At 41.3% G+C, this 14,818-nt stretch overlaps 1 protein-coding gene across 1 annotated transcript in view; it reads left to right on the top strand.

Annotated features, from left to right (window-relative positions):
* LOC126470825 (heat shock 70 kDa protein 14-like) overlaps window positions 1-14,818 on the top strand; it is a 208,142-nt gene that overhangs the window by 170,880 nt on the left and 22,444 nt on the right. Inside the window, exon 7 of the mRNA XM_050098836.1 lies at window positions 8,851-9,066. Coding sequence (XP_049954793.1) covers window positions 8,851-9,066 — 216 coding nt within the window. The remainder of the gene's footprint in view (window positions 1-8,850; window positions 9,067-14,818) is intronic.

Here is a 14,818-nt window from a genome sequence, read left to right as displayed (position 1 = left end):
ACTGCAAGCACAAGGTTTCATTTCATATCAATGTGATTCAAAGGAAGAATTACACAGTAATTAAATTTCCAGGGATTTCCATGAATTTTGCCTTTAAGCAGGCATTTTCAGTAGTTGCAAGGGCAACAGTCTGGATGATTGACTGATCTGGCCTTGTAACAATAACCAAAACGGCCTTGCTGTGCTGGTACTGCGAACGGCTGAAAGCAAGGGGAAACTACAGCCGTAATTTTTCCCGAGGGCATGCAGCTTTACTGTATGATTACATGATGATGGCGTCCTCTTGGGTAAAATATTCCGGAGGTAAAATAGTCCCCCATTCGGATCTCCGGGCGGGGACTACTCAAGAGGATGTCATTATCAGGAGAAAGAAAACTGGCGTTCTACGGATCGGAGCGTGGAATGTCAGATCCCTTAATCGGGCAGGTAGGTTAGAAAATTTAAAAAGGGAAATGGATAGGTTGAAGTTAGATATAGTGGGAATTAGTGAAGTTCGGTGGCAGGAGGAACAAGACTTCTGGTCAGGTGACTACAGGGTTATAAACACAAAATCAAATAGGGGTAATGCAGGAGTAGGTTTAATAATGAATAGGAAAATAGGAATGCGGGTAAGCTACTACAAACAGCATAGTGAACGCATTATTGTGGCCAAGATAGATACGAAGCCCACGCCTACTACAGTAGTACAAGTTTATATGCCAACTAGCTCTGCAGATGACGAAGAAATTGAAGAAATGTATGATGAAATAAAAGAAATTATTCAGATTGTGAAGGGAGACGAAAATTTAATAGTCATGGGTGACTGGAATTCGAGTGTAGGAAAAGGGAGAGAAGGAAACATAGTAGGTGAATATGGATTGGGGGACAGAAATGAAAGAGGAAGCCGCCTGGTCGAATTTTGCACAGAGCACAACATAATCATAACTAACACTTGGTTTAAGAATCATGAAAGAAGGTTGTATACATGGAAGAACCCTGGAGATACTAAAAGGTATCAGATAGATTATATAATGGTAAGACAGAGATTTAGGAACCAGGTTTTAAATTGTAAGACATTTCCAGAGGCAGATGTGGACTCTGACCACAATCTATTGGTTATGACCTGTAGAATAAAACTGAAGAAACTGCAAAAAGGTGGGAATTTAAGGAGATGGGACCTGGATAAACTAAAAGAACCAGAGGTTGTACAGAGATTCAGGGAGAGCATAAGGGAGCAATTGACAGGAATGGGGGAAATAAATACAGTAGAAGAAGAATGGGTAGCTTTGAGGGATGAAGTAGTGAAGGCAGCTGAGGATCAAGTAGGTAAAAAGACGAGGGCTAGTAGAAATCCTTGGGTAACAGAAGAAATATTGAATTTAATTGATGAAAGGAGAAAATATAAAAATGCAGTAAGTGAAACAGGCAAAAAGGAATACAAACGTCTCAAAAATGAGATCGACAGGAAGTGCAAAATGGCTAAGCAGGGATGGCTAGAGGACAAATGTAAGGATGTAGAGGCCTATCTCACTAGGGGTAAGATAGATACCGCCTACAGGAAAATTAAAGAGACCTTTGGAGATAAGAGAACGACTTGTATGAATATCAAGAGCTCAGATGGAAACCCAGTTCTAAGCAAAGAAGGGAAAGCAGAAAGGTGGAAGGAGTATATAGAGGGTCTATACAAGGGCGATGTACTTGAGGACAATATTATGGAAATGGAAGAGGATGTAGATGAAGATGAAATGGGAGATATGATACTGCGTGAAGAGTTTGACAGAGCACTGAAAGACCTGAGTCGAAACAAGGCGCCGGAGTAGACAATATTCCATTGGAACTACTGACGGCCGTGGGAGAGCCAGTCCTGACAAATCTCTACCATCTGGTGAGCAAGATGTATGAAACAGGCGAAATACCCTCAGACTTCAAGAAGAATATAGTAATTCCAATCCCAAAGAAAGCAGGTGTTGACAGATGTGAAAATTACCGAACTATCAGCTTAATAAGTCACAGCTGCAAAATACTAACACGAATTCTTTACAGACGAATGGAAAAACTAGTAGAAGCCAACCTCGGGGAAGATCAGTTTGGATTCCGTATAAACACTGGAACACGTGAGGCAATACAGACCTTACGACTTATCTTAGAAGAAAGATTAAGGAAAGGCAAACCTACGTTTCTATCATTTGTAGACTTAGAGAAAGCTTTTGACAATGTTGACTGGAATACTCTCTTTCAAATTCTAAAGGTGGCAGGAGTAAAATACAGGGAGCGAAAGGCTATTTACAATTTGTACAGAAACCAGATGGCAGTTACAAGAGTCGAGGGACATGAAAGGGAAGCAGTGGTTGGGAAGGGAGTAAGACAGGGTTGTAGCCTCTCCCCGATGTTGTTCAATCTGTATATTGAACAAGCAGTAAAGGAAACAAAAGAAAAATTCGGAGTAGGTATTAAAATTCATGGAGAAGAAATAAAAACTTTGAGGTTCGCCGATGACATTGTAATTCTGTCAGAGACAGCAAAGGACTTGGAAGAGCAGTTGAATGGAATGGACAGTGTCTCGAAAGGAGGATATAAGATGAACATCAACAAAAGCAAAACAAGGATAATGGAATGTAGTCTAATCAAGTCGGGTGATGCTGAGGGAATTAGATTAGGAAATGAGGCACTTAAAGTAGTAAAGGAGTTTTGCTATTTGGGGAGCAAAATAACTGATGATGGTCGAAGTAGAGAGGATATAAAATGTAGGCTGGCAATGGCAAGGAAAGCGTTTCCGAAGAAGAGAAATTTGTTACATCCAGTATTGATTTAAGTGTCAGGAAGTCATTTCTGAAAGTATTCGTATGGAGTGTAGCCATGTATGGAAGTGAAACATGGACGATAAATAGTTTGGACAAGAAGAGAATAGAAGCTTTCGAAATGTGGTGCTACAGAAGAATGCTGAAGATTAGATGGGTAGATCACATAACTAATGAGAAAGTATTGAATAGGATTGGGGAGAAGAGAAGTTTGTGGCACAACTTGACCAGAAGAAGGGATCGGTTGGTAGGACATGTTCTGAGGCATCAAGGGATCACCAATTTAATATTGGAGGGCAGCGTGGAGGGTAAAAATCGTAGAGGGAGACCAAGAGATGAATACACTAAGCAGATTCAGAAGGATGTAGGTTGCAGTAGGTACTGGGAGATGAAAAGGCTTGCAAAGGATAGAGTAGCATGGAGAGCTGCATCAAACCAGTCTCAGGACTGAAGACCACAACAACAACAACAACAACAACAACAGGCGAAATATCTGCTTGCCATCTTCTTCCAGGGCAATGATGTGGAGCACATTTGGTAATGCACAATTCATCAGTTGTCATTTATAGAGTCCACTTTTCACAAATTTTTAATCCTGAAAGTGGTTCTTCATGTCAGAAGCTGACACTGGCATTGTCAGACAGTCTGTCACTCCCTTGCCATTCCAAAAGCAGTTGACCTGATCTTAAACATATTTTATGTTGGCATCTTCTATACTGTTGCTGTTTTCCCCAATCTGTAAGATATGGTGTATACGACCCGGGACAACCGGGAGATCTGGGAAAAACCCGGGAATTTGTTCATCCGGGAGAAAACCAGGAAAAACCAGGGAATTTTTTAGAATTCTGGAAATTTTTCGTTTTTGTAGTTTCCAGTTAAATTTGTGTAACTTTGACTGGTAAGAACCAATACTCTAACAAAGGATATTACTGTATCCCGCTACTCCAGAATAATACTGCAGCATTAAAACATGAACGAGAGAAAAAAATGAAAATAAAACTTAAATTGCAAACGAAATGCGCCATATAAAATAACACAGTGCACGTACAAGCGTCTGTCAACAGCAAAATGTGTTAAAGGCTGTAGGAAGACTATGCAATGCTTCATAACAACGAATTGCCTGCGATGAGTGTGACGTCACAACTGTTTAAATTAGATTCATTTAAGCAGTTACAAGCGGGCTCATGCACACGCGTACGAGTAATACCTTCTCCCGCTTCTGGCTACAGGAATGTGGCTGTTGGCTGTGCAAGCAGCAGTAGCAGCAACCAGCCACATGGGGTACCTGGAAAAATTTTACTGGCGCGCCCAAGCTGCCACATTCACGGGTGCGCAGCAGTCCTGGATCTAGTGGAGGGGGGGGCGGCAAACAGTTGTATCTGAACCAGGCAACAATTGTGGGGGGAGAGGGCGGATTCATATTCTTGAGGGGGAAAAAACCTTCTTTTACAAAGCACCTAGCATCCAGCGCACGTCGGTCTGTCGATTGTTCATATGATTTTGAAATGCACCTCTGCTGGTTTTTGGACATTTTTGAACACATTCTAAGTTGATTTTTGAATGCGTGCATAGTGTACGTGATATCTCTGCCAGGGGAATCCTCATCACATCTAGACATGAACTTTCCTCCAGACAAAACGGGACGGAGCTATACAAGCTGAGCGGAATAAAGCCGAACCGGTGAATGCCAACTGCTGCTTGTTTATGTGGTTGATTTGGTTTGCAAATGTTCAGCGTTGTTATAATTACTAGCAAAATCCATAGATTCAGATTACCAGAGTTGAAATAAATGACTAACAGGAATAACAGGTAAGAAAGATTATGTATTATCTTCTCGATGTATCCAAGAAAGTGAATTTTGACGGCAAATTTTTGGCCACATCGCTACATTAGACAGGGCCAGTTGTAGTCACGAGCTAGCAGCTGCTTAAGTTCCATTCTGGGAGTAGTGCAGAAAATGCATTGTACGAACACATACTAACACCTAACCGGAGAATAATCGTTGGATAACTAAACCAGTGATTGTGGCAGGGTTAGTAAAGTTAAACGGAGAATGAGTTTTGACAGTAGTAGGAATAGTTACAGAGTTAGTGATGACAAGATTGTTTGTTAGTACGAGGAAGGAGAAGAAATGGGGACATCACACAAATTATGGAAGAATATGACGATTCCAAATTCATACAAAAATTTTATTCTCGTGCATGAAACTGGAGCATATGAATGAAATTTGAAACTAGTTCCTAACATAAAGCTTTTTGATTGTAGTAGGAAAATAGATATTTTGTGTTGCTACTTCATGAATTATATTGCTGTAATATAAAAATGATCATTATTGCCAAAACAGTCTTCCTTATTTGGTGTGTGTTACAATTGCTGCAGTATTGGAATGGCCTGTTTCGTTTTATCCAGGAAACAGTGACAAAATAGATGTAGTTAGATTGAGAAACCACACCATTCTTGGGTGCTATTTGTATTAACAGCTTTTTCAGTATTAGATGACATTTCGATTTATCATGTAGCAAAATGTTTGACAAACTTTGATGAGGTAATAGCTCTTTCGCAGAAGGGAAAGCACACCATGTAAAGCTGTAGCAAGATTAGAGAGAAAAATCACTAGGACCTAAGGATTGAAGAAATGTGTACTGTCTTGCATGTCTCTTGTCTTTACTGGTTTTAGGTATCCTATATTTAATTTTATGTCACACAGAAGAGCAAGTTATTAGCTAATAGGTAATAAAGAGTCCTGATTTTGTGAAGAGTTCTTGTTCTCCTGGTTACAAATAATCCCATCCAGTATTAATTGCGTGTTTTTTTAAAAATAAGAGGGGCAGAATGTCAAACCGGCTGACTGGGAGAAGGAGAGACACTACAGGGATTTTAATTTCCACAGTCCTGAAATAGTTTGATGGGATTCGTTACAAAATATACACCTTTGAGTTACACAGAGTGAAATACAGTGATGTGTGGTATAAGAATGTTGTTTGAAGAGGCGTGGCACTGCACTTCGGCACACTTAAGACCAAATAACATCTCTTACATTTCCTCTCAGATATATGTTTTATGTATCAGACTCTTCAGAAAGATGTGTGCTACAAAATGAACTTTTTTGAATTTTTTTTTTTTTTTTTTTATGTGTGCAGAGCAGTCTGAGCTATAGTGGAGGGTCTCCACGTGACACGTGTTTACGTTTAGTGATTTTTGTGTTTCCTCTTCGTTTACTGCTCTCACGTCAAATGAAAACTAGACGGATTTCTGTGGTTGGGAGCTATCAAGTGAATTAAAATACATTCACATAATTATGGTGGGCTAAAATGTGTTACTAGTATCAGAATTTATTTTATTTCCACCTTTCTGACAGTCAAGCATTAATCACCTTGCAGAACAGTGTAGTTATTTTTGTCGGTTTTCTAAAGAAATTTGGCTTTTATTAAGCTTTCCTGCTGAGGCAGTAAATTTATTTGACACACAGTGTTTAATTCCACTCCATTGGCTAGTTTCAACTGTTCACTGCATTTCAAGTGCACGATTCCATCTTCTAGCACGTACGGAATTATGCCATAATAAAGATCCAAACATGAGATAATACAGTACTGGTACTCCAAGAAAATTTGCATCCTGAAAACCACACTGAAAAGCTTAATATGAGGTTGAGGCCTACATCATTGGGAATCTGGACATGCGAATGTGCGCTTTAAGTCAAACTATGCTTTTTAGTATGGTTCACGAACTTCAGATGCTCTTGATGTGTCCTCTGATGTCCTGTTTCTCTTATGACATAATGTAAGAAAGATCTTTTAATGTTTTACATGTACGAAGATACGGGCTTCCTACGTCACCGTAGCTGTGCAAGCGTGGTGACGCCTCTTATCTGGTGCTCTCTGGCAACTGCTGAAATGAATCTATTTTTAACAGGTCGCAGGAAAATATTGAGAATTTCAGTTCGAAAAGCGAAATTTTCAAAGTAAATTTCCTTTTACGCAAAAGGAACTATATGCAAGAATGTACAATGAATTTCTTAAATCGCAGAGTGTTTGCTCTCATTTAAAAATGAACTCTTTGATGACGAGCCATTTAGAAGAATTTTGAGCCCAGAAGAGCAGAGATTTATGTCGGTATTAAAAATTTTACTGGCGTATTTGTGTGATGTATCTTAAAGTGGAACATGCACTAAACAGATCAACATTATATGTGAAAGCTTAGCTTCTCCTATAGCTTATTAATATTCGAGACAAGTATTCTATGTGAAAGCTTTGCTTTTCGTGTAGCAACACTATGGATATTAACTTAAGCCATCAACTTTTCCTTTGGTGGAATTCGAATTTATACTTTCTTAATACAAAAATATGCAGCATACATGTTGCTGCCCATCAAAGATCTTCCCAGAACGTGTTTTTTCCCCCTGAGTGTCATTTTCTAAAGTGCTGAGAAATTCTATGCTGCTGTATAAAACCATATCCGTTCAAAGGATTGATAAGTTTTACAGTTCTGACGGAAAGTATAATGTCACTTAACAGGGAAAAAGTGTATTTTCACACGGGAGAAAATGTATTTTTCACCGGGAGATCCAGGAATTTTTTCTCCTTGTCCCCGTATACACCCTGTAAGAGATCTGTGTGTTCCATAATTGTTCTATTCCAATGTTATAAGACTTATTCCACTGTCTACAGTAGATACCCTGTGGAAAGTTTGCTGTGTGAATGCCATGACATGTATCAAAATGGTCATGTGCACTGATGTACATCCAGCACACATTGACACTGATATAAAGGAAAATTGGCTGCTCTTTTGGCTAGGCCATGTACCTTTTGTAGCTCATACAGTATATTCTGTACATTGTGTCTTTTGTGATGTATGTAGATTGCTGGGCTTCGTTTAGAAGGAAGATATCAACTCAAACTAACATTTATTTGTCTTGTAAAGTAGTTTTTTCCGTCAGATTTATACCTTTTGTGTTTATATTTTGAGATGTCTTACACATGAAGCTGTTCTCATCCTTATTGGTAACAGGTATAGTTAATTTGAAATAAATATGTGATTGACTGTTCAGTGAGTCAAAATATGGGGAAGAGGCATCATACAATTGCTGTTCTTTGTTGCACTGCACATGCTTATTGTGATGCTGTCTCTAGAGAGCATGAGGATTTATAAGTGATACCATACTGCAAATTGTCTAGCATTGCTGCTGTTCCTCCATTGACTCACTTGTGAAGCACAAAGCTGTTTCTGTCAAACAAAGTGTGCTACTTAAATATCATTTCACCTCTGTTATGATCCCTTCAGATACTAGTGTCTCCGTTTTCTTGTAATGAAGACGAAATACAAATTGAAGCAAACCGTTCTCTTATTTTTGTACAGCAAGTAAATGAACAATCTCTCGTCATCCATTTGCACTTTTTGTACATCATCCACCTTTAATATACGTCCATGGTTCTGCCCGAGATTTTGTATAATGTTTGTATGAGATTTGTCTTAGTGGATGGCGCGCTATTGTTTTCCAACATTTGTATACAAGAATTCATTTCCTGACGGATGCATCATTGTAGCACCTGGTTATTGAAATATATTGTTCTGCGTCAGTTTTGGGACAGAATGATCCATAAAGTGAAACAGCATGACTCTGTTATAGTTATGCTAAATAGCTTACAAATTACTGACAGATTGCTACTTACCGTAAGCATTGTGGCCTGAGATGCTGGAAATGGTGGCTGTGTGTGTGTGTGTGTGTGTGTGTGTGTGTGTGTGTGTGTGTGTGTGTTTTTTGCCTTTTACTTATGAAGCTGTGGCCAAAAGCTATAAGTGAGTGTCTTTTAATTGTGTTGTCTGCAACTTGTTGTTTCTTCTTCACAGTAAGTAGCAATCTGTCTTTTCCTACATTGCTGATATTCTTTTCTGGAGTTTCCATTGTTTGATTACAAATTACTGAATTGTTTAAGAATTACTATATTGACCAGAGTAAGATTTATGTTACTCGTTACATAAGCTCCCTTTTGTATGTCTATTTAACTTTTCAGACCTTCTCTTATTTCTACTAATGTTATGAGTGTACTACAGAATTCTGAAATATTTCTTTTAGGTGCTCCTGTGCGGTGGATCTGCGAAAATCCCAATAATTCAGCAATCTGTCTCTGAAATGTTTCCCAATTCAGAGTTATTATGTAGTGTAAATCCTGATGAACTGATTGCCCTGGGTGCTGCGAAGCATGGTAGTTATCTGAAAGAACCATTTGACCCAGGTTGTGATCATCTATCATATGATATCCCAGTTGCAACAAAATCAATTTTTATGAAGGTAAGGAACTCAGTTAGTGTAGTTCTGATTTAGTCCTATATCATCACATGATCTCCTTGTGAAGATCACCAGTTAGGAACTTCTTGAGTGGTTTTGAATGGTTGGTGTGCGTAAATACTTTTGTTATTATAGATTGCAGCAATCAGTCATCCTTTTTAAATTTTATTATACAGATCTAGATTTCGTGGGTGAAGCCCGATCAACAGGGACTTACATCCTTTGAGTGAAAATAACAGTGCATTGAGAATGGCTAGCTTCTAGCCGAAATGTAGTTCTGCATAATAAAATTTAAAAAGGATGACCAATTGGTGCAGTCTATAATTTACAAGTTAATATAACAGTCCCTGAGTGCAACTGCTTTCCGAATGTAAGGTAACCTGATGATTATTATTATTATTATTATTATTATTATTATTATTTCCTGTGTTGGTGTTAGTTCAGATCATGTTAAGCTTTGTTGGCAGTGAGCTTCATTTTCTTCTTTTCTCAAAATTTCTTCATTCAGTTTCTTCCAATTTTGTTGTTATAAAAATTAATTTCCACACAGTTGTGGAAATTAAAATTAAACTCCAGTTAGCAGCAACATAGAGTGGTTGATATAATGCTTGCAGGCTTCTTCCTTGTTATACTTTCCGTTTCCTGATAACAGCTGTTTTTCAGATATTAGCATGCTTCACCAAAACCAGTTTCAGATTCAGGATAAGTTGTATAATTTAAATGAAAACTGTGATCCATTTAACATAAACTGAATTTTAAAACTATTGCTCTGGTTCATCATGTAAAGAACATACTGAATTTTTTTCTTTAAGTCAGATAATTTCGAAAGCGTTACGGAGATGATAGATAAACTCCAGTGGAAGACTCTGCAAGAGAGACGCTCAGTAGCTCGGTACAGGCTTTTGTTGAAGTTTCGAGAACAAACCTTCACCAAGGAGTCAAAAAGTATATTGCTCCCTCCTACGTATATCTCGCGAGGAGACCATGAGGATAAAATCAGAGAGATTAGAGCCCACACAGTTGCAAACTGACAATCTTTCTTTCCACGAACAATAAGAGACTGGAATGGAAGGGAGAACCCGATAGAGGTACTCAAGGTACCCCCCGCCACACACAATCAGGTGTCTTGCAGAGTATGGATGTAGATGTAGATATTACTATATAACTAATTCCTTGAATATAATAGAGGGAAACATTCCACGTGGGAAAAATATATTTAAAAACAAAGATGATGTGACTTACCAAACGAAAGCGCTGGCACGTCAATACACACACAAACAAACACAAACATGCACACAAAATTCTAGCTTTCGCAACCAGCGGTTGCTTCATCAGGAAAGAGGGAAGGAGAGGGAAACACGAAAGGATGTGGGTTTTAAGGGAGAGGGTAAGGAGTCATTCCAATCCCAGGAGCGGAAAGACTTACCTTAGGGGGAAAAAAAGGACAGGCACACACTCGCGCACACACACACACACACACACATCCATCCGCACATACACAGTCACAAAACTGTGTGACTGTGTATGTGCGGGTGGATATGTGTGTGTGTGCGCGAGTGTATACCCCTTTTTTCCCCCTAAGGTAAGTTTTTCCGCTCCCGGGATTGGAATGACTCCTTACCCTCTCCCTTAAAACCCACATCCTTTCGTCTTTCCCTCTCCTTCCCTCTTTCCTGACGAAGCAACCGTTGGTTGCGAAAGCTAGAATTTTGTGTGCATGTTTGTGTTTGTTTGTGTGTCTATCGACGTGCCAGCGCTTTCGTTTGGTTAGTCACATCATCTTTGTTTTTAAATATAACTAATTCCTTGATGTGATAACAATCCATTTTTATATTTCAAGAAGAAAACTTACGTTCACATTGTCATAAACAAGGGTATTTCATATAAGGAGGTAAAAAGCTAATAATTATAATGGAAAACTAGTTGAAATGGAATTGTTGAAATTTACATCACATAAAGAACTTAAACTTTGGGATTAAAGACCACTCGATGAAAAGCAGAAGTGTTGGGATGTTGACAGGCACAGACAAAAGAAAGAACACTTGCAGACTTTTGTAGTTATCCATTGAAGAGTTAGAGTATAAAACACACACACACACACACACACACAATAGACTAATGGTGCCAATGCTGTTTTGTGGCAGATGCAGTGGTTGTGATGGGGGTAGAACGTGCTGGGTGCTTGGATTGGGCCTTGGTCTGCCACAGGGATATAATCCCTGTGTCATGGGGTTGGGAGTTAGGGTTGGCATAGGGATGGGCTGGGCTGTTCTGTAGTTTGGGTGAGCGACAGAACACCACTTTAGGAGGGATGGGAAGGATCTCTGGTAGGATGTCCCTCATTTCAGAGCAGGATGAGATATAATCATAGCCCTGGCGATGGATATGGTTCCATTGTTCCAGCCAGGGTGATGCAGGTTCACAAGGAAAGTGCTGCTTTGTAACTGACTTGTAGGGATTGTGGTAGGATTGGGGTTGTGTGAGGCAATGGCACAGTAAATATGTTTGTGGACTAGGTTTGGGGATGGGGGTTGTATCATGTGTCTGTGAAAACCTTTGTGAAGGCTTCAGCATGTTGAGCAAGGGGGTTCTCACCACTGCAGATATGTCATCCTTGGGTGGCTACGCAGCATGCGAGGGATTTTTTCTTGTGGAAGGGATAGCAGCTGTTGAAATACAAGTATCGTTGGTGGTTAGTGAGTTTAATGTGGACAGAAGTGTGGATGGAGCCATCAGAGAGGTGGATGTCAGCATGCAGGAAGGGTACACGTTTGGTAGAGAAGGACCAGGTGAAACGTAGGAGAGGAAAAGGCGTTAAGGTTGTGAAGGAATGTAGATAAGTTTCAACCCCACCCCCACCCCACTGAACCTAGTCAATGAACAGATTTCCAGTGCCATATCCTCACACACCCTCAATCCTTCCACCACCCCAAAAATCAGTTACAAAGAACCGCCCCCTTTGTCACCCAGTATCACCTTGGACTGGAACAACTGAAATATACCTTTCCCCGGTGCTTCGATTATCTCTCATCCTACGCTGAAATGAGGGACATTCTATCCAAGATCTTTCCTACCCCTCCTAAAGTAGTGTTCTGTCACCTATCCACCCTACACAACATGCTAGTCCATCCCTATGCCACTCCCAACCACTTGACACAGGGATTACATCCGTGTAGCAGACAAAGCTGCAAAACCTGCCCAATCCATCCACCCTGCTCCACCTCCTCCAGTCCTGTCACAGGCATTTCCTACCCCATCAGAAGCCAGGCAACCTGTGAAAGCAGCCATTACTCTGCTCCAAACGCAGGACAATCCTTTATGTCAGTATGACTACCAAGCAATAGTTGCAGATGAGTCATCTTGAAAACACATCATCCAGTCCCATAATCATCCTGGCTTCATTATTTGGTAACCCACTGCCCCTGCACACTTCAACTAACATGCCCCAGGGGCCTCAGAATTCTTCCATGAGTTCGTGCATGGTGCTCACAGGGCCCCAAGTTATTGCAGACCATTCTTCCTTCCTGGGCTGCATTTCCTTCCCCGTGTCCTTTCACTGCCTTCTCTCCTTCCCCGCTGCCACCTCCTCCCCCTTCCTCGATTATCTTATTTACGTCGACCTGGCTATCCATCTGGTTTCCTGTATTCCTTGCAGTTTTGTTTCCCTCGCTTTTTCTCTTTCATCGTTTTTGGCGTTATTGGTCCCTCTTTGTGGTTTGACCCCACTTCTAAATTTTCTTATATGAATGTGTAGTGTCTGTTCTTTTGAAGCAACAGACACCACACAGATCCCACAGCTGTGAACACTATATGTAAATGGAAGGGGACATTAAGTGGAATCGGCGGCATTGAGGGAAAATGTGTACTGGATCGGTATTTGAGCCCGGGATCTCCTGCTTACTAGGGAGGTGCGATAACCATTGCGACATCCGGGACACAGCATTATCGCAACTGCGTGAACTACTTTGGTACGTCTCACGTCCAATCCACACTCCCGCCAAGTGGTACCTATCAGCAGTCCCTGTCAATTATACTCCTGTCGCTACTCAGTTTCCCACAGGAGGTCAGATGTATTTCGTGCATTCACACTGAAGAAAGTGGATCCATTGCCCATCCAGACTTACGTGAATGCGTAGTGTTTGTTCCTTCAAAAGAACACACGCCACGTAGCTACTGCAACTGTGAACACTATTTGTAAATGGAAGAGCGGTCACTGCTGTCAGCTACACAGGGACATTAAGATGATTCCACTTAATATCCCACTGCAACTGACTGCAGTTATCCTCCTTCCATTTACATCTAAATTTTCTGTTTGTAGTGTGAGCCATTTGGGAAAGAACTCCCTCCTTAGTGTCTATGGCATGGATTCCTCTGCCCACTTCCCTCCTCTCTTCCCTCCCTGCCGTAGCCCCCCTCCACTTCGATCACCAGCACGTCTAGCCAGCGCGTGTGGTGGGACTGTTATGTACCCATCTGACTGACCCCCTTGACAACACAGGACACACTTCTGATGCCTGAGCTGTTGCCTCCTCATATGTGCCTAGGAGTGGTTGCTTGTTATTCTGGAGAATCAGAACTCACTGCTATGGCCACCATACCAGATGCTTCTTGTTATGGCTGGGTGGCGTCCATGGGGCGAGCCCCTAATCGAAGTGAGTGGTATCGAGGTGAATACTTTGCACAAGAGGCATATCGAGCTCCAAAAACCTGGCCGTTCTCCTATGGCCGTCTCTTAAAGTGGTAATGTATCATTGAATGCTGCTTCTTATGATTCTGCCACCTTCCCTTCCCTGGCCACACCCTGGGAGGAGGTCCAGGCTCGCCGGCTTGGACTGAAACACCTTCCCTGCTACTGGGTCTGTACTAGGATGGACAGGGACACATTCACCCCCACAAATCCGCTATTTTTTGTGGAAAATGCAGTTGGGTTCCCTGTCGATCAAAGGTTCTTCTTCCACCCAATCTGCAGCTATTCTTGCTTGTGATCATCTTGGCAATGTCCCGCTGTCTGTTACACATCACCAGTCTCTGAATATGGTCCAAGGAGTCATTTTCCATGGGGGCCTCATCCTTCAAACTGATGAGGAACTGCAGGCTAATCTGGAACAATGGTGTGTTCATTTTGTTTAATATGTGCAGAAAGCTCGTAAAAATGCCCACACCAATATCGCCGCCTTTATTCTGGCTTTTTGGGGAAATACCCTCTCAAGAGGTCAAGGTTATGTGAGATTGGTGTGACGTGAACCTGAATGGCCTGCCACCCACGAGTTGCTTTTGGTTCTTGGGTTTCAGTCACATGCCTTCCCAATGTACAGCAGACCCTCTATGTGGTGGCTGTGGCCACCCACTTCATGGGGGGAGCCCCTGTGTTCTGCTACCCGTGTCCGTAAATTGTCATGACCATCACACTTCGTGCTCACTAGATTGCCCAGCTTACAAGAAAGAAAGGAAGATACAAGACTATAAGTTCCTGGATCGATGATGTGTTGTTGTCTTCAACTTTTGCCTCTGTTATATCCTTTCGCCCTCTTATGTCTCTCTTATCAGAGTCCTGCCCCTCTGCTTAGCCCCTCCCCTGTGGTTCTCACGCTCTGCCTTCTGGGTGCCACTCCACCTCCTCGGTCATAGAAGTGCCTCCCTTCTTCAGCAGCCAAGAGCGACGGGTGTCCCTCCCGTGACCCCTCCTATCAGCATCAGCTACCACAACTCGGCTACAGGGCATACAGTCTGTGTGCCCCAAGGTTGCCTCCTCTTT

This window comes from Schistocerca serialis, chromosome 3 (assembly GCF_023864345.2).
Source record: "Schistocerca serialis cubense isolate TAMUIC-IGC-003099 chromosome 3, iqSchSeri2.2, whole genome shotgun sequence".
Taxonomy (NCBI): Eukaryota; Metazoa; Arthropoda; class Insecta; order Orthoptera; family Acrididae; genus Schistocerca; species Schistocerca serialis.
This window is presented reverse-complemented; position numbering and strand designations above follow the sequence as displayed.